This window comes from Thermomyces dupontii (genome assembly GCF_041956625.1).
Source record: "Thermomyces dupontii strain NRRL 2155 unplaced genomic scaffold VTN31scaffold_5, whole genome shotgun sequence".
Lineage (NCBI taxonomy): Eukaryota > Fungi > Ascomycota > Eurotiomycetes > Eurotiales > Trichocomaceae > Thermomyces > Thermomyces dupontii.
In genome coordinates this window covers 338,611-361,421 of record NW_027192311.1, presented here as the reverse complement: position 1 = coordinate 361,421, position 22,811 = coordinate 338,611, and the positions used below count along the sequence as shown (strand labels likewise).

At 53.1% G+C, this 22,811-nt stretch overlaps 11 protein-coding genes across 11 annotated transcripts; 7 read left to right on the top strand and 4 right to left on the bottom strand.

Annotated features, from left to right (window-relative positions):
• Positions 1–751: 751 nt before the first annotated feature.
• Positions 752–1,741, top strand: VTN31DRAFT_5390 (uncharacterized protein; the record flags this gene model as incomplete). The annotated part of the gene is made up of 2 exons (XM_069405884.1): positions 752–827; positions 885–1,741. The coding sequence occupies 2 exons, from the start codon at positions 752–754 to the stop codon at positions 1,739–1,741; spliced, it is 933 nt and encodes a 310-aa protein (XP_069259547.1).
• Positions 1,742–1,878: 137 nt separating this feature from the next.
• On the bottom strand, positions 1,879–3,392 carry VTN31DRAFT_5389 (uncharacterized protein; the record flags this gene model as incomplete). The annotated part of the gene is made up of 2 exons (XM_069405882.1): positions 1,879–2,499; positions 2,565–3,392. 2 exons carry the CDS (start codon positions 3,390–3,392, stop codon positions 1,879–1,881), a joined length of 1,449 nt encoding a protein of 482 aa, XP_069259546.1.
• Positions 3,393–4,394: 1,002 nt separating this feature from the next.
• On the top strand, positions 4,395–5,949 carry VTN31DRAFT_5388 (uncharacterized protein; the record flags this gene model as incomplete). The annotated part of the gene is made up of 7 exons (XM_069405881.1): positions 4,395–4,484; positions 4,531–4,606; positions 4,657–4,666; positions 4,717–4,913; positions 4,967–5,059; positions 5,106–5,783; positions 5,834–5,949. The coding sequence occupies 7 exons, from the start codon at positions 4,395–4,397 to the stop codon at positions 5,947–5,949; spliced, it is 1,260 nt and encodes a 419-aa protein (XP_069259545.1).
• Positions 5,950–6,519: 570 nt separating this feature from the next.
• VTN31DRAFT_5387 (uncharacterized protein) lies at positions 6,520–6,830 on the top strand (the record flags this gene model as incomplete). The annotated part of the gene is made up of 2 exons (XM_069405880.1): positions 6,520–6,625; positions 6,721–6,830. 2 exons carry the CDS (start codon positions 6,520–6,522, stop codon positions 6,828–6,830), a joined length of 216 nt encoding a protein of 71 aa, XP_069259544.1.
• Positions 6,831–6,886: 56 nt separating this feature from the next.
• On the top strand, positions 6,887–8,104 carry VTN31DRAFT_5386 (uncharacterized protein; the record flags this gene model as incomplete). Its single annotated transcript, XM_069405879.1, has 1 exon — positions 6,887–8,104. The coding sequence occupies one exon, from the start codon at positions 6,887–6,889 to the stop codon at positions 8,102–8,104; it is 1,218 nt and encodes a 405-aa protein (XP_069259543.1).
• A 544-nt stretch (positions 8,105–8,648) lies between these two features.
• VTN31DRAFT_5385 (uncharacterized protein) lies at positions 8,649–9,755 on the bottom strand (the record flags this gene model as incomplete). Its single annotated transcript, XM_069405878.1, has 1 exon — positions 8,649–9,755. The coding sequence occupies one exon, from the start codon at positions 9,753–9,755 to the stop codon at positions 8,649–8,651; it is 1,107 nt and encodes a 368-aa protein (XP_069259542.1).
• Positions 9,756–10,576: 821 nt separating this feature from the next.
• On the top strand, positions 10,577–10,871 carry VTN31DRAFT_5384 (uncharacterized protein; the record flags this gene model as incomplete). The annotated part of the gene is made up of 2 exons (XM_069405877.1): positions 10,577–10,586; positions 10,648–10,871. The coding sequence occupies 2 exons, from the start codon at positions 10,577–10,579 to the stop codon at positions 10,869–10,871; spliced, it is 234 nt and encodes a 77-aa protein (XP_069259541.1).
• A 163-nt stretch (positions 10,872–11,034) lies between these two features.
• VTN31DRAFT_5383 (uncharacterized protein) lies at positions 11,035–12,931 on the bottom strand (the record flags this gene model as incomplete). The annotated part of the gene is made up of 3 exons (XM_069405876.1): positions 11,035–11,560; positions 11,629–12,388; positions 12,451–12,931. The coding sequence occupies 3 exons, from the start codon at positions 12,929–12,931 to the stop codon at positions 11,035–11,037; spliced, it is 1,767 nt and encodes a 588-aa protein (XP_069259540.1).
• Positions 12,932–14,579: 1,648 nt separating this feature from the next.
• On the top strand, positions 14,580–16,143 carry VTN31DRAFT_5382 (uncharacterized protein; the record flags this gene model as incomplete). The annotated part of the gene is made up of 4 exons (XM_069405875.1): positions 14,580–14,582; positions 14,634–14,694; positions 14,743–15,089; positions 15,139–16,143. 4 exons carry the CDS (start codon positions 14,580–14,582, stop codon positions 16,141–16,143), a joined length of 1,416 nt encoding a protein of 471 aa, XP_069259539.1.
• Positions 16,144–16,320: 177 nt separating this feature from the next.
• VTN31DRAFT_5381 (uncharacterized protein) lies at positions 16,321–16,902 on the bottom strand (the record flags this gene model as incomplete). Its single annotated transcript, XM_069405874.1, has 1 exon — positions 16,321–16,902. The coding sequence occupies one exon, from the start codon at positions 16,900–16,902 to the stop codon at positions 16,321–16,323; it is 582 nt and encodes a 193-aa protein (XP_069259538.1).
• A 3,005-nt stretch (positions 16,903–19,907) lies between these two features.
• VTN31DRAFT_5380 (uncharacterized protein) lies at positions 19,908–22,435 on the top strand (the record flags this gene model as incomplete). Its single annotated transcript, XM_069405873.1, has 2 exons — positions 19,908–19,941; positions 20,010–22,435. 2 exons carry the CDS (start codon positions 19,908–19,910, stop codon positions 22,433–22,435), a joined length of 2,460 nt encoding a protein of 819 aa, XP_069259537.1.
• Between the last annotated feature and the right edge of the window lie 376 nt (positions 22,436–22,811).

The window sequence follows — 22,811 nt, the reverse complement described above, 5'->3', positions numbered from 1 at the left end:
GTCGAAAAGGACTGAAGCTCTACTTCCTCGTTCGTCGAATCAGAAAGCGAATCGTGGTCGGTCTTTGGGCCATGCGACGGGTTACGCGAATGACTAGGGAGCGACGACGGTGAGGAAGAAGCAGCGAAAGAAGATTCGGCGGACTGGGAAACGAATGTCGTCGAAGGAGCGCTGGTGGAAGTAGGGCCAGGCATCCATACGGTCTGGATGGGGGGCGCTTGCAAGCTGTCCTCTACGACCCGAGAATCCAGTTTATTTGTAACCGAAGGATTTGTTGGCCTTGGCGCGAGACCCCTCATCCAGTCAATGGGCAGACGACTGGAGGAAGTTCTGTAGTGAGTATGCTGGTGTATTCCGACTGCTTCTGCCTCTGAGAATAAAGCCGGTTATGACGACCTTGCTACAACATATCGGGCAGAGTTGGCCAGTGCAGACTCGCTTCTGCTCGCATACAATCAATTCGTAGGCTACGGTCAAAAAGCATAAAGTCTGACAGCAGCTATAGGAGGCTCTTCGTTGGTGAAATGTTATCACAGACTACGAGTCCCGTATGTATGTGTAGGACTGAGGCTCTGGAGCTGTTGGCGTATATGTGTCTTTGATCTCCGGCAATGGCGGCAGGGGACGCGTTGCGTCAAAGTCGTCAAACGCCAAGATTTAAGTCACGTGATTCTAGAGTTAGTTTTCTCCACGCCAACCATTTGGCCGAAACTGCAAAGCATAAACAAACCCCGACAGCACAATTGAGGCCATGAATGCACCTCTATCCGACACCGACGCGTCCGTTGAGGCGCTGGACAGAGAAATAGCAGGTATTCGCGAAGAGAGTAAGGCCAAAATTCCCATATGGCATCTTTGTCAAAGTATTACTCACTCTGCAACAGTCAGCAAGCTGACTCGACGACGCCGCTTTCTTTCATCGAGTCTCCTCTCCTCCGACTATGTTAGGCGTCGAATTGAGCAACGTCGCAATGCGCGCTCGGTGCCGCCGCACACGGACACCGATCCATCCACTCTAGTCGCGCGGGCCGCCAAACATCGCGACTCAAATTACCACCGCGTCGCATTCTCGACCACAACATTCCCCTTCCGTGACCCATCGCCGCACACCGAATCGCCGGATCTTTTAGGCGTACGCATTGACATTTCAACGGGCGAAGGGCGATTTGTGAAGCCGTATTACGTTCTCCTGCGCCGCGTGCGGGACAGCAGTTCGGAGAACACGTCCCCCCGGCAGCAGCGATTAGCAGTGCATCAGCATACGATTCCGGAGTTCGTTCCGCTGACGAAACTCGCCCAGCGGTATCTCCCGCTGCCACGACGGAGCGCACACACCGAGGATGATGAAGTGGTGTCCAAGCCGTCGCCAAAGCAGGACTTGGTGGGGTTTGTGCGGCATCTCCGGAGAGAGCTTGTGGCGTGGCACATGCGCCGGGACTCGATCGAGTGGTTACGGAGGCATATGGGCTTGTCAGACGTTGACGAGACGAATGACCGAGACACGCAATCTGGCAGCAGTCATTCGCGAATCGTAGCCCTTGGCCCAGCGTCTCTAGAAGCGCGATATGTGCGTGTTGAATGGCGTGATGGCCGTGTGGGTAGGTTCAAAATCTCGAATTCCGGCCTCGTCGAGCGTGCTGTCGTTATCGGGGATCGCGGCAGGGATAAAAAGACAGAGGCGATCCTCACCGGTGGTGATGGTCGAATAGAGACATTGCATGAGCGGTTGTTGAACACGTGATGCTGCCTATTGTTGGGCGATTATGTATTATGAATTACAATTATATACATGGGTATCTTCAAGTTGAACATGACAGTCGTAAGTTCCCACTGCGAAATCCGTAGGAGGTCGTAGAAAAACATGCAATCTCATACACTTTAAGACGCATCATCCAAAAATGACCTTTGCCGCATCGAACGCGAACGCTCCACGACCGGGTCGATATCAAATGATATCTCTGGTAGAGGTCCGTACGGTTGTCCGTCTCTTTCCTCGAGTCGTTTGCGAAGGATAGCTTCCTCGAGATTCCAACGACGACGCAGTCTGGCCTTCTTGGCCTCGAACGCCTGCCTGATGGCTTGCTGCTCCTTCATGTGTTGTCGCTCCAGCTCGGCTATCGCATCGATGTTGTGATTGACCAGGTCTTGGAGCTCCTTTTCCAATCGGGCGGTGGTGCTTTGGAGCTGGCGCTCCTGTCGCTCCCGGAGCACCTTGATCCGCGCTTGGTGGAGCCGATCCATCGAGTCCAGCTCACGAAGCTCTTGCTCCAGTTGCTGCCACTGTTGGCGCGTGACATGGCGAGTCGGCTGAGCTTGATTAAGGCCAAGGCTCGACTGGGACCCCGATGTGGGAGACTCGGGGGTTGTCGCACCATCCACGTATCGCTGCATGTATTTGATGCGCGTTTCAGAATTCTGCTTGGCTCTCCGGAACTCATCCATCATATCCATCTCCATCTGCAATTGACGTTCCTCCATTCTGGCAAGGATGGCGGCGTTCTGTCATATCCGAGTTAGCTGTTAGGAACGGACAGAAGAAAGAAAAAGTCTAGACTAGTCTTTACCTGCTCCTCTCGTTGCCTCTCTATGCGCTCATTTCGTATCTTCCTCTCCGAAATAACTTCACGATGCCGAGTCTTGGATAACTCCAGAAGATCCTCCCGTAGAGCAATGAGCCGATCCCGCTCGGCTTTGTGCTTTTCCAGTAACCTGATCAACTCGGGATTGTTCAGGCTACGTTGCATTGCGGCATCATCATACACTGGAACTTCCGTAGCGACTGTTTTGTCGACCTCTGACTGCTGTGGCAGATGTGCTGCCTCGCTTTTGGTCTCAACTGTGTACTTGTCGATGCCCCCTTGTGGGTTTTGAGCATGGACTCGTGGATTTGAGGACAATGTCATCATCGACGCTGGTCGCCGCTTGCGGAGCGACTTGCCAATGGCTCCTAGCAAGCTATGTCGTTTCCGTTCCGTTGGGCTGGCTGCAATCTGTGGCCGATCCTTGACCCGTACCGATGGGGATCGGTCATCGAACGAACTTATCGACATTGGCCGAGGCGACCAAGAGTACGTCGACGGCACATGGTCGGATATCGTGGTGTTCGAGAAGGAACTGGCCAGCTGGTCAACTGACGTCGACCCGGACCGCTCCGCGTCGGAAAGCGAGCTGCTGGCCATGGAGGCGCGCAAGGAAGAGGTGACATGATTGGATAGAACTGTGCTGCCCAGCGAGGCCGAGTTTATCGATGCGGCCGACGACGCTGCGAGTTCGACATCTGGAATTTTCAAGCCGAGATTGGCGGCTGTCACGAGTAGTCGCTCCTCGACAGAATCTTCGGTTTCGTCTTCGTGCAAACGTAAGACCTCGGTTCGGTATCGGTGTTCGTCCATTGACGGCAACCAGCTGCCTGACCTCCTGCAAAGGCATCGGGAGAGGCGGAAACACAGCTGTCAATGCAGAATTGAGGACACCGTGTGGGCTCTAAAAGAGGCCCTGATAACAGATTTCTCGAATCCGAGCCGAGCGCCCGGCCCCTGCATCATGCATGTCTATATGAACTGAACGGCAAATCTGAGCCCCACCAGTCCACCATACATAATCCTCCGGCTTCTCAGCCTCTGGGTTTCCATCACGAGCTGACGAAACATGAGGGAGAAAAAAAAAATCCGACATTCTCATTCTACAAGAATCGCATTGACACATTGTGTAGTAGAAGAAATGCCCTTTGCTGGCATCCCCGGGAAACCCCGATTCCGTCGAGAAAGCAATAATGAAGCTTTCTGGTGGGATCGGACTTATATCACGTGACTTCCACGTGGCAGATGGAGCACAGATTGTGGTTGGACGGAGAAAACCCCCTTTTTGCGACTTGCTGTTGGAATTATCGCGGTTTGAAACATTTGATTTTCGGGAGGTATGTATACGAAGTACACACCATTGGCCATTAGTTTTTGTTGTCACAGTGACGGCTGAATTGCTCGACGACAGTAGTGTTCAATCTCTGCATTGATAGTAACCTATACTTTTCGAGGGTGAGAAAAGGAGTTGCTCCATGAAAGTCATGACCGTACGGAGTAATTTTCTCCGTACCGTACGGAGAATTTATACCTGCCTTAGTGGGTTAGTTTATGCTGATCGGTAATCACGTGAAGATCACGTGGACTGCGGCTCTGAAGCTAGTCTCCATTGGGATAGCGTAATTGTCAGTCAAAGTTCTAACCGAAATTGGATTAGTGAACGCAGATCAAGCCGCTCTGTCATCATGGAGATAGAGCTCCGTTCCGAGTCAACTGCTGTACTACGAGTATACGTCCACGCGCGTAGTCACTCGAAACTCTCTAGTACATACTATTCACATTGCGAGCATGAATAGTCCAGATATCAGCGGCAATATGGCCAGTCATCCCCGTGACGGTGACGTTCATTACACTGTTTTCGTTCGCCTGCCCTTCCCGCGAGGGGACTTCATCGATCCGCCTCCAGTGTGTCGCTTTCTGCATGGTACTTGACTCGTGCTGATTGCTCTAGGTAAATTGGAATGCTACCAAAGACCGAGCTCTCTGGGAGATACTCTCCCGACCAACCAAGGGCGATGATATCGATTGTATGGTCACGATCCTCATCACCGATTGATCCGTTGCTGACATCGTGCAGGGAAAGCAATGTACGTTAGATGATCTTGTGCGATGGATGACGTGCCTCTGACAGATCCAGTGCCGAGGAATTTGATGTTACCCTTCCTTTCCTCCTACAGCAGGTGGCCTGGCTATACGACCGGCAGTTGTCTCAGGTCCGAGCACAGATGCGCAGGGTCGGTACGACGCATTCCGCTTCCCCGTCACCCGGCGTTGGGTCAGTTTCAGGGAGTGGTACACTGGGCGGACAGCCTATGAGGCGGGTAGCGAGCGGAGGTGAGCAATGATTGCTTGGTATGCCACAGGTCCGCCTTCGTTGACAATAGCAGGATCGCGGGGGCTTTCCAAACTGTCTACATTGGCCAAAGAAACGCCGACGGGGCGACTGGAGGATATTCCCGTCACTGCCACGAAGGCCAGAGGTTTGTACTATTTTTCCCCCAAAATGGAGGCTTCTAACGAACATAGCACCCTCAGTACGCACAAACTCGGCCAACACCGTGACTCAAACCCAAGGAGCAACAGAAGCATCGTCACCCCCTCCCATGACACCCCGAGAAGATTACTCGGGTCAACGTCCGACGTCGCGAAGGGAACGGCCGTCCCTGGCGGTGTTACAAAAGCCGCCCAAAGCCAGAGAAAGAAGCCCCCCGTTGTCAGAATCGGACGAGTCAGAAACAGAGTCAGACTCGGAAGATGACATGCTCAATCGCCGCCCCGGAGGCGGACACCGCTTTGGGAAGTTTTCAATTCAGAAACCGGGTCTCCGCAGTAACGAAGATGACGACGACGAATCTCCGGCATTCCTACCACTATCGAGCGAACCCCAGGCGGAGCCATCAGGGCGGGACTTGCACTCGACGCTTCGCCAGGGTAATCGAACGCTCGACACGATCGGTCGACGGGACACAACTCATGTTGCTTCGTCTCGACAGTCCAGCCAGCAAGCTTCATCATTGAATAGCTCAGAAAGTTTCGGCGTAGCCGTTCCCAGCCCGCAGAACGGGCCCGGACGCCCATCAGGCCCACTCAGCCCGCAGCGAGTTGGCGGGGACCTTGCTCGTCGCAGTCCACGACGTCCGGGATCCGCGACCCATAGCAGTGAGAACACTTCGAGCATGGGCAGCAGCTTCAGTGATTTGGATGGTAAGTCATACAAGAGCAATCGGGGTCACTTTTGCTCATTACAATTCCAGACGCCAGCGTCACGCAATCCGCGCTTGAAGAGGCTCTTCTGAGCAACATGCAGCACGGAGGAATGGCGAGCCGGATGAGCACGATCAGCCAGGCCCTTCGCAGTCGATATCTGTAGCTCGTTGTCCGACACGCGGGATGATTTGAACAAGGATTGGTTACGATCTTGTGGTTTTTCAGCAGTTGGGACAGTACTATTTACATGATGTATTCCTCACGCTGTTGATGCATGATGTTCAACCTCTGATGGTGATTCGAATCAGAGACGTAGGGAGAGAAAGACTGGAGTGTGGAAGCACCAAGTACTGGACTGTAGGACTGTCGGAAGGAAGTCCGCCGAGGCAGGAGCGAACCATCGGCACAGTTTCCGTAGAGCCGATGAGGGGAACCTCAGTCGGCACTCTGCAGTTTGCTGGACCTCTTCTCTTCTTCGCCTCTTGAACTCCGTACAAATAAGATGAAAAAAACTAAAAAATGTGATCTTCTGGCAATAGAGAATAGAAAGCTTACTGTCGTCGAAAATCAAGCTCTGAGACCATCGCCAAGGGACTGCTGGTCACGGAACCTCGACCGCCTGACTCAAAAACCGGTCGCGGATCCCTGCCCTGCTACAGTTCCTCTATCTACGGAGTAGATCTCATCACATACGGTTGCCCGGTGCTGCTGCGACAAAATAAAAGCCTGGCGAATGCACAGTATTCAACTCGCTCCGTCTCTTGTGACGACCGATCGCCGCATCGAGGGCCGGAGGTTAGCTGTTACCTACTGGGATCAAAGGGGCAAACGACATCACAGTAAGTTCCAGGTACCAACGAAGATTGTACTATATACATCGAGTTCGATGCGGCACAAATCGCATCATGTCGAAAACATGCTGACCATTTCCTAGGCGAATGGAGTGCCTCGAATAAATTCGTCGCTGGTTGGAAGTCGGTACCCTTCTTGCTCTCTCGCCGGAAGCATCGGATAGAACCCGCACATTTCCAGAGGCACTCATAGGTTGGCTAGTGCTTCTAGTGTACTGTACTTTGGATACCCACGCATCCCCCTACACCATGTCAGCCGAGCATAGTTCGCCGACCGAGGCTGAATCCGCCTATTTCAACAGCTATCCACCCCCGAAAGCGCTCGAAAAACACGAGGCGCTGGCGCGGGCATTTGTGGCTCACCATGTCGAGGCCAACCGCCGGGTCGTGCTGGTCACATCAGGCGGTACGACGGTGCCGCTGGAGAATCAGACGGTGCGGTTCATCGATAACTTCAGCGCAGGGACGCGAGGTGCCACATCCGCGGAGTATTTCCTCGAGGCGGGGTACGCGGTGATCTTTTTGCATCGCCAGTTCAGTCTGTTGCCTTACTCGCGCCACTACAGCCACTCGACCAACTGCTTCTTGGATTTTATGGATGAGGACGACAACGGAGGTCCAGACGGTTCCGGGAGGATCGTCGTCCGCAATGAGTACCAAGACGCTATGCGGGACGTGCTGCGCAAGTATCGCTACGCAAAGAACAACAACTTACTACTGTTGCTGCCATTCACCACCGTAACCGAGTACATGTTCGAGCTCCGGTCGATTGCGAATATCATGCGGCCCCTCGGCGCCAATGCAATGTTCTATCTGGCCGCCGCAGTGAGCGACTTCTTCATCCCACGACATCGCATGGCAGAACACAAGATCCAATCCAGCGATATCCCCGAGGATGTCTACACGGGGTACAATGACGACTCGCATCCACCGGCCAAGTCCAAGAAACTGATCATCGACCTGGACCCGGTGCCCAAGTTCCTACACCGTCTCGTGGATGGCTGGTCGCCAGCTAACAGCATGATCGTCTCTTTCAAGCTGGAAACGGACCCGAATCTTCTGGTATACAAGGCCCGCACATCTCTGCAGCGGTACTCGCATCATCTAGTGATCGGCAATTTACTATCGACGCGAAAGTGGGAAGTGGTCTTTGTGACACCGGACCCACCGTATGAGCGCTGGATTCGCGTCCCCAAGGCACGGAGAAGCAAGAGTGTCTCCGGCATCGAGGATCAGATTGGATTGGCCGAGCGCAAAGACGCGTCACAGGGTGCATCCTCGGCGACGACAACAACAACAACAACAACGCCAGCCGTGGGGGACGAGTCTGCAGCGGGTACGACTGAGAAACATGCTGCCGACGGCGGCGATGATTCTGAACATGTCGACATTGAGATTGAGAGTCTGATTGTGCCACAATTGGTCGCCATGCATACTAAGAAGATTGAACAAGCGTCGAGAAATTGACGTCCACGATTAATTACCTAGATGTCTGTATTTCTTGATCATCTATACGGAACACACAAGTCTATGGTCTATGTACATAACAAATCATGTCATTCGAACCCCAAGACACCCACGTACCTGAGAGAACCTCCAAAACCAACGCCGAATCCCGCTCCCAAACCAACAGAGATCACTCCCATTGTGGCCCAGAACAATACCCTTGGGCGTCTGCCTTATCCTCTATTCTCATCTTCAACCAACCAGACTGTGCTCCCCGTCTCCTGATCCCTAGCCGTGGAGATTCAAAGGTACGGCATTCATACCTAGGGTCATCGTCCAGGCGCTCCGGGTCTTTGATAGGCGACAAAACGTACTGAGAGCAAGACGGACGGGCCTCGCATACGGCGGCGCAGTCGCGGATCGTGGTATAGACACCCTCCTCGACGTCGCCAGAAAGGTTGTCCCAGTCGTACCAGATCATGCCGTCGGTGGGTAACACTGGGAGTATGCGCTCACGGAAAACGTCCGAATGGAGCAAGATCGAGTTCTGTTTCTGTCGAGATGGTCAGTTTTCGGACGGGGTCGGCACAGCAAGGGATCTCGCTTTTCTTACGTCAATGAACCACTCCTGGTCGAACCGCCACATTCTCTCCACGTCCGCCGGGTCGAGATGGTGATATCCGACCACGGGAAAACACCAAGGCTGGCGGTAGAACCGGTTTGTCAACGGCTCGATCTCGCCGAGCTTCGCATTTTGCAAGAGGGGCCACGAGAAGTTGAGTTCGACGCCGGCATCCGAGAGCAGCTTCCCCAGGACCATATCCCCCGCCCATTGCGACTCCGTATACTGATAGTATTCGTCGACGTGGTTCGCGCGGTGCGCTGACGCCATCCGCATGGCTCTGCGCGAAACCATGAAGCCAGATCCTCCGTGTCCAAACCGCACGGCGCCGATCTGCGTCTCGGTGCCCAGGTAGTGTGGCTCGTCTGGATCCAGCCGCGAGAGCCACGCCATGACATTGGGCCAGACAAGATGTGTGTCCGCCTCCATGAACACGTACCACTTGGCGTCGGGCTTCGCTTTCAGCGCCTCGTCGACCATGGGCAGGAACTTCCATTTGTCCAGTTTCCAGCCCGGATTGTTGGGCATGCCAAAGGGGCTGTTCTCCTCCTTGGTGGTATCTGCCGACGTCAGGCCGGCTCGTCCGTAGGCGCGGAGACGGTTGTACATGTTGAAATCCGGGACCCGCAATCGAACGGTCTGGTCGACGTTGCGGAGGACATCGTGGACCTGGATTCCTTCAATCTCCTCCTCAAAGTCCGAGAAGACGACATAGTTGGGAAGACAATTGAGCGTTGTCCGCGCATGCACTGGAAGCTTCTCGCGCGCTTCCGTCACGCCCGTCTTCAAGATCACCAGGACGTCCTCGATCCCCGGGGCGGACGGACAGCGGAATCGATTCTCGTTGGAGATTGGCACCACCCCCCAGTCTGTCAGGAGTTGCAGCAGGAGAACCAATCCTAAGAGCGGTGCGACGAGCGTGATCCAGCGGCGTGACTTGCGACCAATGTACAGCATGAGGGACAACCAGGCGGAAGAAGCCACGGACTCAACAGGAGAAGGTTCATATGTACTGGGACGAGTACGTACGTTGTACTCGCAGAGGCACATACAAGAAAGCAGAATTGAATAGGACTTATTTTCCGGCCGATAAATCTGCGCCTGGCAGTTCAATACATTGCTAGGAGGGACTGTAGCTCCGGCTCATTATACCGGCGGCCCAAGTCATGAACAATCAAGGCTTGGGCCGAAGGACGATCACCATGCCGAAGTGCAAAAGCGAAGAACTTGTGCAAAATCCACAATCCACATGAGAGGAATGTGGTCTGTGGACTACATACATATACAGTGCATACCCCGTACATAGCTCAAGCACTAAAAAGGAAGCCGATGGTTGGTTATGACGGAAGCATTGTCATGAAAAATTTCATCGCCAACGAACGTCCCCGCCGGAGGACCGCCACTCCGCCCGAGACGACGCAAGGGCACGGCTCTGCCGCTGACTAGTGGATTTGATTTGATTTGCTTTGCTGGGTTGGCGGGACGAAGGACTCCATACGTATTGCACCACATACATACGAGTCACAACCCGTTGAATGTGCTCCGCACTTTTGGGTCCAAGCCCTTGGAGGTTTTTTTTTTTTTCCCTCGGCTCTCGGGGGGAACAAGAACGAGAGATGCGAGGCCGAAAACTTCATCCTCAATTGGACCGGGAACTCCCTCCCCTCCTCTGAGATTCCTGGATCTCTCTCCAAAAAAGCCTAATATGTGTACTCCATACTTAATCCCAAACTCAAAACTAACCGACGGGAAGGATTGGACATGGCCTTTTCTGCCGAACACGGTCCACCTTGGGTATTCTTTGAGTTTTTGCATGACGCGGCATTTCAAATGGCGACTTTCGTTTATTGCGTAGGTACAAAGTACGGAGGATGTATAGAGGTACAGTAGTTTGCGACGATCCATTGTTTCAGGTTAGCTGATCATGATATCATCTCTCCAGAAGTTCCGCGCGATTTGTGGGGAATTTTATACGAAGCCATCCGTAACGAAGGGGTTGTTTCGTTTCATCACCCGAACGAGCAAATGGAGGTTTTGATTCAGGGGAAAAAAAAGATATTTATTTTTTGGAGGACAGAGTGGCTGGCTTATCGGAGATTCGGAATCCCCCCGTTAGTTATGAAACATTGGCGATCGTGGATCGGTTCCACCTCGGTAGTTGGTTAGGGTTAATGATCTTGGTAAAGTTTACTCATCCAGGGCAAAGTGAGGGTTCCTATGATGACTTGAATCCTAACGTTCATCAGGTTGGTCTGTTCAGATAACTTGTTCTGTTCAGATAAATAAATAATTACCCTAGAAGAAAAAAAAAAAACACGGGCTCCAATGATCAACTCGTTGGTTCCACAAGCAACACCGCCGCTTCATACGGCCGCAACGGCCAATGCTTATCCTGGTACTTCTCGCTTACGCCGTAGCTGTTGAGCAGCACCTCCTGGACTTTACCCACCGAGTGCGCGGTCGGATCCCACACCACCGGCTCATCGGTCCAGTTGCACAGGACCAGGGCCTGCTGGTCCTCAAACTGGCGCGTGTACGCAAATACCTGCTCGTTGGCAAAGTCCAGCATCACGAAGTCGCCGTACACGAAGATGTCGAGATATCGCTTGCGGAGACCCAGCACCGTGCGCCAGTAGTTGAAGACCGAGTTGGGATCGGACAATTGCGCCTCGGCGTTGATAGTCTTGTGGTTCGGGTTCACGCTCATCCACGGCGTCACCGTCGGCGACGTGAAGCCGGCGTGTGCCGCAGCGGACCATTGCATCGGCGTTCGGGCATTGTCGCGTGATTTCCGTTGGTACTGCTCGCGGTAAACCTGGAGGGCCTCGGTGTTCTCGGGATCTTTGGCCAGATGCCTGCAATAATGATCAGAAACTTTCCTTTCACTTGACGAGGTAATTCAAGGAACTGATTTGTAGCTTACCCCTTCCAATGGTTCAAACAGTCAATGTCTCGGTACTCATCCATGCCCCATTCTTTCGGCACGTTGCGCATCCCGAGCTCCTGTCCTTGGTAGATGAATGGCGTGCCCGACATCAACGCCAGCACAGTCGCCAGCATTTTCGCAGCGGCAGTCGTGTACTCGGGCTTCGCACTGGTGTATCGATCGATGCATCGAGGCTGGTCGTGGTTTTCCCAGTACAGCGCATTCCACCCGTCGTTCTCATACATGAACGTCTGCCATGAATTGAACATCTTCTTCAGATCCGTCAACTTCCACGGGTTCGGCACAAACTTGTCAAACGGGCCGTGATCGATGTCTACGTGGTCAAACTGGAAGATCATATTGATTTCGTTGCGGTCGTATCGAACGGCTTTCAAGACCTCTTCCGGGTCGCGCACGTACGGCATCTCACCGACACTGAACGCGTCGTACTCTCGGAGAATCTTGCCGATGTCCTGCAGGTACTCATGCAGGCGTGGCCCGTTGGCGTAGTGGCAGTACGCCCACTGCCAGATTTGCTCCGGATTCTCAACGGGTGCGTCCGGGAATCTGGGATCCTTGCTGATGAAGTTGATCACGTCCATCCGGAACCCGTCGCATCCTTTATCCAGCCAGAATCGCATGATATCGTGGACGGCCTTGCGGACCGGAGGATGCTCCCAGTTGAGGTCGGGCTGTTCTTCTGCGTAGAGATGCAGGTAGTACTCTTGGGTTTTCTCGTCCCATGTCCATGCACTCCCTAAAAGGCGGCGTTCTCGTTAGCCGTCCATTCATGGCGCTATGAAGGCGCTCAGAGCTTGCCTTGAAAATGCGACACCCAGTTGTTTGGTGGATGTCGGTTCCCCTGCGCATCATATCTGGCGGGTTTCCAGATATACCAATTACGAAACTCATTGTCTTTGGAGCTCCTCGACTGCTTAAACCACTCGTGCTGGTCGCTTGTATGATTGACCACGAGATCCATCAGGAGCTTCATGCCTCTCTGATGGGCGCCTTGTATCAGGCGCTCCACGTCTTCGACAGTTCCATACCGAGGATCGATTTTGTAATAGTTCGAGATATCGTACCCCATATCAACCTGCGGCGATTCATACGACGGACACAGCCAGATGATGTCGACGCCGAGTTTCTTGATGTAATCCAACTTGGACACAATGCCGGGGATGTCCCCAATGCCGTCGTCATTGGAGTCCTTGAAGGATGCCGGCCATATCTGGTATACGGAGCATTCTTTCCACCAGGCTCGATGCAGGGGTTTGTGGATGTGCTTGTTCGATGACATTTCCCAATTCAACACACTTTGACTGTGCATATCATCGTACTATGGCCACGAGGGTGCGAAATTTGTGCGCCCCGGAGAAGAAACTGAACGAATCCCGCTGTCGTCGAGTCTAACAGACTTCAAAGTCCGTCATCTTGACTCCACTACGAGTGGCGTGGGCTGCTGTCATTGTCGGACATGAACTCCGGGAGTTGTGGAGTACTGTACATAACAGCAGGCCCAGCAGATCTCGGCCCTACTGTTGAACCAGTATGAACGTTCTTTTGGACAATTCAAGATGCGACAATGCAAGGATAACCGGTTTTTCGGGTTTACGTGGCACCGCTCAGGTACTACATCAACGATTGAGGTTCACGTTCAGTATCCGGGGAAATAGAGCCATCCCGTCGTTCTATTGTGCTAATACTTTCGGCTGGTTAGGTATTCATTGAATTTCCCTGTTGGTGGCCATCCAATCGAAAACATGCAACCTCCTTTGCGAATGTTCTTATTGCGATATTGATATCGAAGCTGGGTTGAACTCGGATCGTTATCAGTCTTCCTCCAAGGTGAGATAACCTTAGTAAGCCCGCGACGAATTAGCGATCGCATGTTTGCTTACATAATATGCACTATTCCATTCTGGTACTAGCGGAGTACAGCGTCCGTCCATCAAGCCTCGAACTTGGATTCTTTCTTGACTCCTTGGAGCTTCTCATGGCTGACTCTTGAGTCCTGTTCGTCTCATCATGGCCTATCGTCAAGGGGATTATCGCCATTCCAACGAGTCTTACCGCTCGCGCTATGACGACCGCATGTACGATGACAACCCACGATATAGTTCCGGCGGCGCGGGCTCTTCTTCACATGGTAACATTCATACTTCAACATGAAGACATCTTTGGCTGGACGTTCAAGGTTGTTCGCGAGTTCGTGCTAATACAGTGATCTGTCCGCAATGCAAAAGACCATGCGTGGACCTCCGGATCAGGATCAGGAGATCGAGATTACTACCGCCGGTCTCCGCCCCCACGGCGGGGACGGTCTGGATACAGAGGCCGCGACCGCGACGGATATCGCTCGCCGGACTATCGGAGTCGCAGCAGAAGTCGCACCCGCAGCCGGAGTCGCCACCGCTATCATGGCCCGCCGGAAAGCAGAGAGGTTATCATGGAGGGTCTGCCAATAGATATGCTGGAAGAAGACGTTCGCCCACTCCTTCCCAGGCTGGCTCATCACCGCTAAGCATCCTACGGTGGTTCATTATCTGTTGGGAGAGGCAAGAAGCTGAGATATGTTCTGGCCGGGCACCGTCCGGTCGATGCGTTTATACAGATTGCGAGAGAACTTTCAGAGTATTACGGCCTAGACAAGTTGGATGATATTCGAGTCATCCGCGACCGGCAGACGAGTACGTTTTATGGCTGATTCATCATTGGAACTGTATTTCTCTGCTAACCAAATCACGACAGAGGTCTCGCGGCAGATCGGGTTTCTCCGGTTTCCTAGCCTAGACGCTTCTCGTGACTTCATGGACCGAAATGCTCCTTATATCTACTTCCGTGGGCCGAACGCAGGGGAGGATGACCGGGGGACCAAAGTCCGAATCGCATACAGCCGGGAGAGGGAAGATCGTCGATCCCGTCCGGAAGGCGAATGGACTTGTCGAATGGTGAGTCGCCCACACGACGTTGTCAGTTCGATCCCGTGGCTAATTCCGCAGTGCCTCTTCGACAATTTCTCTACTCGTCAGAGATGTTTCCGCTGCCAAGCCGATCGCGCAGGTGTGTGCCTTCGTTTTCACAGATGGATTGCTTGCTGAAGGATCCCAGACGCTGAGATGCCGGCCGCCGCCCCCCCGCCCCGCGTCGCCAACAATGGTGACAACGATGTTGCGACAGACAACACCCCCTCCCAATTCGTCCTCTTCCGCGGTCTGGAGTCTTCGGTCACCGAAGAACTCTTTGCCAAAGGTGTCACCAAGCTGTACAAGCCATCCCAAACTGACAAGCAGAATGCGTCCGGTGAACAACAGCCCAAGGGCATCAAACCTACATCGTCATCCGGCGATGCAAATAGTGGCGCTAGGGAAGGTTCTTTGCGACGTGTATTGCTGGTGCGCGACCGGCGGACAAACGAAAGCTGGAAGTTCGGGTTCGCTGAATTTGCGACCGTTGATGTACGTTGCCATGCCCTCATATGGGAAGGGCGAGGCTGATTGGATACAGGATGCCAGAGCTGCGCTCAATAAATTCAACTCTATGGAAAAGTTTACCATCGCGTCGAGGCCGGTCCTCGCAAGCTACATTCATGCAGGAGTCTTTGTTCCTGTTCTGAATCCAACCCCGAGTACGGTGCGGTTCACTTTCAGTCCGCTGAATAATCCAGATATGAAATTGCAATACTGGGATGAGGAGGGCTATGTTACGGAACTGGTGGTGTCGCGTGAGGACTTGGACAAGAAGCCAAAGACGGAGTCCAAGACTGGAAAAGAGACGGAGAAGACGAAGAAGAGGAAAACTGAGTCTTCTAGCATCGCAGCATCAAAGAAAATGGCTGTCCCGTCCCATCTTCAGTTCTGGTCTGATCGACATGCAGAACTCCACGGAATTCAACGCAAGGACGGCGATGGAAAGGAGGCTGAATCGGGTGGTGGCTCGAATGCAGAACCTCTTGCCCCCCCTACCCAGTCCTATGCGGATTTGAATCGCAATTGCTGCTACTTATGCATGCGGAAATTCAAGTCAGCGGCGGAAGTGAATCGACACGAGCGACTGAGTGAACTACATCGCAACAATCTGCAGAATGAAGAACTCAAGGCCAGGGCTCTGGCGAAACTGGAGAAGCACAAAAACGATCCACCGGCCACCGAATACCGTGACCGTGCAAGGGAGCGACGGCAAGCATTCGGATCGTCCAAACAAACGACCAAGCCGAAGCCGTCAGCTGCTGTCGCGGAAGAGGAACCGGCGGCCGTACCGACACAGTCCAAAGGTGCTGCGCTTCTCAGCAAAATGGGCTGGTCGGCCGGGTCAGGTCTTGGTGCGCAAGGAACCGGCGTCACGGCACCAATTCAAACCGAAGCCTATGTGCAAGGCGTTGGGCTGGGTGCGCAGGGCGGCAAACTGGGAGATGCAGCGGAGGAGGCAGAACGGAAGACCAGAAATAGGTACGAAGAGTTCTTGGAGAAGACCAAGGATCTGGCAAGGGAGAGATATGAGCAAATGTCTTGATATCCTTGTTTATTTGTATCATTAGGTATATCATGGGCTTGGTTTGAATGAGAAACGACGTACGGGAATCAAAGAGCAAGGGCCATAGAATCTTTTCCGGCTATATGTACAAAGCTGTAGTAATACATGATCGAAAACGCTCTGATGCAAGCGAGTCAAGATTTCAAGGCGTCACCATTACCGCCCCTTATCACCCTCGCTGTCCGATCTCTTTTCTCTGTTCTTTCTTTCCCTCCTGTCCAACACGCTCGCCACCCATTCCTCCAACTCCTCCTCAGCATCCTGCTCCGTCCGACCCTCAATTCCCATCCCCGAACGAACAAACCGACGCAGATCATCCATGGAATTGATATCCAGGGCATACAGCGTACCCCCCACACCCATCATGGCTAGCGAAAGAACATTAATCGTAGCAATATTCAGCGCCTCAAAGGCCTCCAATGGTCCGTTCACGCGCGGTTGGTGCAGCGGGGCACTTGTGTAGTATGGTGGCATGGCGGCCATACGTCTCCGCGCCAGGGAACGTCTTGTGACGATGATGGAGAGGCCGAAGAAGACGGCGCCGCCGAGGAGGAGTTTGAGGTTGTTGTTTATTCGTGGTTTATTGCTCGGAAGGGAGGTTTCGGTGCTGGATGATGTGGGTGGTGTTTGCTGGGAGGGCGATGGTTGGGATGGGTGCGACTCTGTCGGGGGTGTCGGATTGGTTTCTTTCGTTTCTTTTGGAGCGGGCGAACCCCACCATCGCGCGAGGAATGACATTGTGGTACTCCGTACTTTTCTGGTGGGTGCTTCCGGCGGGAAAGAGAGGAGATGTTCAGATTGAGGATGCGATGGTGCTACGCAGGACTATCGAAGTGGTTGTTGTGATTGGGCCGTGCGCCAGGCCAGTCTGGAAAATTGTGTATTGGGCCAGTAAGCGATTATTGCCACGGGTCTTGCCTTAAGTCGACGGGCCAATCATACCTACGAGTACGAGTAGTTACGGCGGACTGTAGCTATGGTGTTGGAATTTACGGGTGTTACAGACGGTGTTTTACGAGCATTACGGGTTGGATACATGGCACCGGTCATGTGATATTCGCTTAAAAGGACACACAAAATCTTCCTGTGTGGCTAGTTTTTCGTTATAGAGGTCAATGACACATACACCCTGCAAGCCACCTGCAATCAGATACCATTCGTGTTTGTCGAGAAGATTACACGTCGTTACCGTCTTCTGTTACCTTGTTGTTGTGGATTTCGTACATATGGAGTACGGACATAGGGATCAAAATTGTTTCGCGCCTGTAATGTTGGTATTGCCACTTAGTCTTGCCTTACGTCGACGCACCGACTCAGTCTCCACTACTCCGTAGGTATCTGATGCTACGTAGGTACGGAGTACATCAGTCTACGATCATTTCAGCCTGTTCAGGTCACTACCAGAGTACTTGAAGTAGGAACTTAGGCAAACAACCTCGTAGAATTAATTGTTCGACAGCAGAGCCAGCTCCATAAACGTGACATTAATCGAAGTTCCAGAAGACAAACAATGGGATAGGTAGTAGTTTGTTTCGTTCAACACTTCATCATCATCATCATTTCGTCAATTCAATCAATTCGATTCCCTCGAGCACTCGAGTTCACAGCCGCCGTGATCAATCTCGCCAGTCCTTGAAGAACAGCCACGACAGTAATGAGAACCATATTTTGTTTGGCTGGAGGTACGACCGATACGAAGATCGCCTCCAGCACGCAAGACGTGATGGTAGGGTCTTCAAGATTGTCAACACCCAACTCTCCCTTGCCGTCGTTACTGCCTTCCTCGTTGCAGATATACCGCGGACACTTGTCATCAATTTCAATCTCATTGTTGGCTATTTCTGTTCCGTTTCTTTTCTTTCGGCTTTGAAGAACTCACGAAGCATAGTACGATTCACAAAGCCATAGTCGGATCCAGAGGGCATCAGATCTAGCACCGGCATGTGCTCTAGTTCTTTGACACTAATCGCAGCTCCTGGACTCTGGGGCGCCTGCACACGTCGACCGAACTTGTAGGGTCTCGTCTCGCCGGAGTTCAGACGACGGTATGCTTCGAGCTGCTCTCCGTTAGCTGGTGTATGAAGATTCATTTACACAGAGATCAACTCATACAAGTTTCTTTCTCGGCATCTCCAGGTAGGGCTGAACCAATGCCTGTTTGTGTTGAGTCCATACGTCAGCTCCATGTCGCAAGCATTGAGAAGATGAATGCTTCATTTGATTTACAAGCTCCGCATCAGTGGCAGCGTCGAGGATATCAAAGACTTCCTGCAAACAAGCCAGGTCAGCATGACCTTCTATGATCCATGACTTGAACAACACACAAGATCTCCATTGATCCACATGAATAGCACCTGCCCCAGGGTCTGCAGCAAATGTCTCGATCAGCTACTGATCAACATGAACTTCTGAGGCAGCCTAACACGGCGGCTGATGACAAAGCGTTCGTTGAGCTTGTTCAAGGCAAGGTAGTTCACTGAAGTTGGAGAGATGTTCTGAGGCATGGTGAGAGGAAGCGAACGTTGTGCTGTGCAGATTCAGACAGCAGAGACAGCGATGCAGAGATAGAGACGATGGATACGAGTCTGTGGTCAGTGTGAGATAAATGCAGAATGAATGGTGAAGAAACCCGTAGACAGAGGTAAGAACTGTCTAATCACTTGTTGCAGAGTGCTGCGAAGGACCGGTGGTGTTGAATTCACGGTTGTTTCCATTTGTGGTAACTGTCACTACAGCTCCATGTGGTGACAGCTGACCTGTGAGCGGTTTGTGTTGAAGATGGGGAGATAGACCTGAGCTAGCGTTCGGACACCATTTTCATGGCGTCTAAGAGCAGAGGGTTGGCTTTGTATAACAGGATCATCCTAGCATTTCCGATCCAAATGTGGCCGCTGTGTTGATTCACGATCTATTGTTGAGTCAGAGTGTTTGTGGAAAGCTACGATCGGAACTCGATTCGGTCTTCCAAAGACGGTGATATGCTCTGAAGAGAAACCGCAGTCAAAGATAGTACTGAGGAGAGCGAGGATACTTGATCTCTGCCAGGAGCTTGGGACAATGGAAGGATAAGCAATTCGAGGAGTTCATCTGGGATGACTCTAACTGGAATTGCATCAACAGCACTTTTGCTCCTGCAATCAAGTCAGTTCACTCAGAATTTTTCCATGAAAAAGTCATGATCTTCTAAAAGTTCGTGAATGGTTCCTGGACTAGAGTGGTAAGTGGTAACAAGCCACCTATTCCGTAGGGACTTTTATATTAAGAACCTACTACATGTACCTAATTACTAACTTACTTGATCGACAGCAATGGAGGACAAAAAGTAATGGCCCTACAAATTATCGAGAGAAATGAAAAGGATGAAACGAGGATAAAGCTGGCAATAGATTGCACTGCTGGTTTCAGGTTCTTGGATTAGGGTTTCCTCCGTACTTGGATTCGGTACCTCGGCCCATCCATCGCTCTCACCGGCCCGCCGCCTCATCGACTGGGCAGCAATGAGCAAATCCATCCCTTGGCTTGATTGACTCGGAATAAACTCTGGCATCATCAAAATACCAATAAAATAGCTGGGAAATGTCTAATCTCCTTGCATCTGCCAGTAAGAGTGTGCCACGGCGGTGGCTGGGATTTTTCCAGCCTCCCCCCATGAAGCCCAACCACCTCGTGGTTATCATGGAGGGAGCTCCAGGGGAGCTCGCCCAATTCCACATATCTACATTCTCAATGCTGTCATTCTCACAATGAATGCCGTGGAGCATTCCCAGGCCGTCAATTGTAAGTAGAGTGTCGAGACGTCGCAATGGATTACATTGTACAGTGCTAACCCGCCCAACGATATACAGGCATTCAACCACCGCAACTCTCGCACCAGCAATCGCAGCAATCCGTCAGCACCACTGACGACTATTACTCGGTTCCATCCGAACAGTCGTCGGTGAAAAGTAGCAGCAGCCAGGCGACGGTGGTGCGGTATGCGACTCCGCCATCACACCTGACGCTCCAGTCGGCACAGCATTCCAGAGCCAACCTGACTGAACCGCAACAAGTGGAGTTCGTTCCTGCGATGTCCACACAGCACGTGGTCGAGCAACAGCAGCAGCAGCAACCAAGTCGACCAGTTACCTCCAGTACCGTTCGCGCCGACAATGCTGGCCAGCCGAATAATAATAACATTCCGCAGCGACAAACCAGTGCTCCGACCCCAGGTGTTGACGACGGTCCGTATATTCGATTCGCAATTGATCAGCTGACACGCGATGAGGAAGTCATGGGCGTCGGGAGACGGGGCTCCGTCGACAGCGCGGAGTACCCGGTGGAGCGCATCGTCGGTGATGGCGGCCTGAGATACTACGCTCGCGCAGGGCAGGATGTGATAGATCCAAGGAGACCGCCCAACGCTCAGCGGAGTTTCGATCGTCGTGATGAGACCAAGGATGCCGTCTACGTTGCGGTCGATCCCGCGCCCGACGATCCGAAGCACCCACCCTTGAACTACGTCCCTCTTGTGTTGCAGTGGTGGGCGCTCGCCCTCTACATCCTCTTGGTGCTTTTGATGATCGCCGGAGTCGTGTTTAGCAACGTCTGGGCGCAAAGGCATGGCGGTCTCTGGGATTACGATGGGGTGGGCGGATCGCGATACTTTGTGGTTCAGTATCTGCCACAGCTTCTGGGCGGAATGCTGATAATCTGGAGCTTTGTGGTGCAGGCGGCGGTCTACCGGACCGTGCCGTTTTGCATCATGGCGGCGGAGCGCCAAATCAAGGGCGTTCTGCAAAGTGTTCCGATCATCCCGCGCAACTTCCTGGTCCCGGATATGGTACATTTCCGATACGGCGAACCGCTCGTTGGATTCAGTCTTGTCGCGATGTGGCTGACCAATCTGTTTTCGATGCCGCTGCTGAGTTGCCTCTATCAAACAAAGTACTACAACACATGGCGATGGACCACTGTTCAGGGGGTCGGCTGGTGCATTGTCGCCCTGTACGGGTTGCTGATGATTGCTCTGGTTCTGCTGTTGGCTCGCTTCGCCCGCACCTGGACCGGACTCCTCTGGGACCCCGTGAGTCTCGCCGATCTCATCCCGTTGATCCAGCGGTCGAACATCCTGGGCGACTTTGACGGCTCGGAAATCAACCCGACATTGGCGTCCGACCTGAAAAAGCGCGTGCTTCGACTGGGATACTGGCGGCTGATTGACGGCGAGGAGATTTTCTACGGCATCAGCGAGGAGTACGCGGTGGGTACGAATCAGCAGCGACAGCAGCAGCAGCAGCAGCAACAGCAATCCGGGCAAAACGTTGACACGGAGACCCGGCGAAGTTCCGTGATGGAGGACCCGGAGCACCAGAGCATCCTTCGGAAGCAGTCGTTCGAACGGCACCTGCACTCGCCGACGGCTCGCTACCGGTGGACAGTGTGGTACCTGCGGGATACGTTTGTCCTGGCATGGATCGTGATCGTCGCGGGTCTCTTCATCGCATTTGTCGTGGTGAGCTTCGTCAAGAACGCCATCCCACGCGGATTCGAGCCGCTGCTACCGACATTGCCTGCCCCAAACGGCTTCTCCGCCTCCAATTTCCTGTACAGCTTCATCCCGGCGCTGATCGGCACGGTGCTGTTCCTGGTCTGGCAGCCGATCGACGTCTACTTCCGCGCCGTGCAGCCCTTTGCGTCGCTCTCCTCGCCGGGCGGCGCGTCGGCCGAAACCAGCCTGCTCCTCTCCTACCCTGCCGACCTGCCCATCGCGGTGACCGTGTTCGCCTTCATCGCCAAGCATTACAAGGTCGGCATCACCTCGCTCATGAGCGTCCTCTCGCTGGCCATCCCCGTGCTGGCCGGCGGCATCTTCATCGCGCTGTGGTACCCGCAGGAACAGGCCGTGCGCATCTCCGCGCACCTACCGGGGTACTACGCCCTCATCGCGGCCTGCGCCCTTTACATGCTCGCCTATGCCGGCGGCACGATCTGGCCGCGCCGCCGCCGCCGCTACCTCCCGCACAGCATCGCCACGCTCGCCGATCTCATCAGCTTCCTGCACCAAAGCCCGCTCCTCGCCGACAGCGTGCTGCGAGAACCCCGCGCAAAGACGGACCTCGTTACGCGGCTCATCGTCACGCCGCCGTCGGAGCGCACCGCTCCCCGGTACGGGTTCGGCATCTACCGTGGCCTCGATGGGCGGGATCATCTCGGCATCGATCGGCTGACTAGGCCGGGAGGGGTTGAGATGGTACTGACCATGGAAGAGAACCCGGACAATCAAAAAGTTTGATCGATCTTCGTTTTACTTAGCGGGTATTCTTTTTCCAATGATGTATGATATGACTTGCATAGTGCGTGCGGATTGGTGTTGATAAATGTCCGCCGCCGCCTTGGTGTTGGTGGTTGATATGATTTGCCATGATGATGGGGTTTTCTTTTCATCCATCTACGGCTTAATGACTGTTGTTATGATTGTTATGATGTTATGATTGAATGAGTTATCGGCAGTCATGATATTTTTTTGGCACTCTGACGATTGGGCGTTACGATATTATGGGACTTTACGATTATGACGATAATGACAAGAGAATCCATGCAACGCCTCCATTCTCATTTACAAAAGTGTACATACAGGACGGTATCGAATCACAGGGGCAAAAAGCATT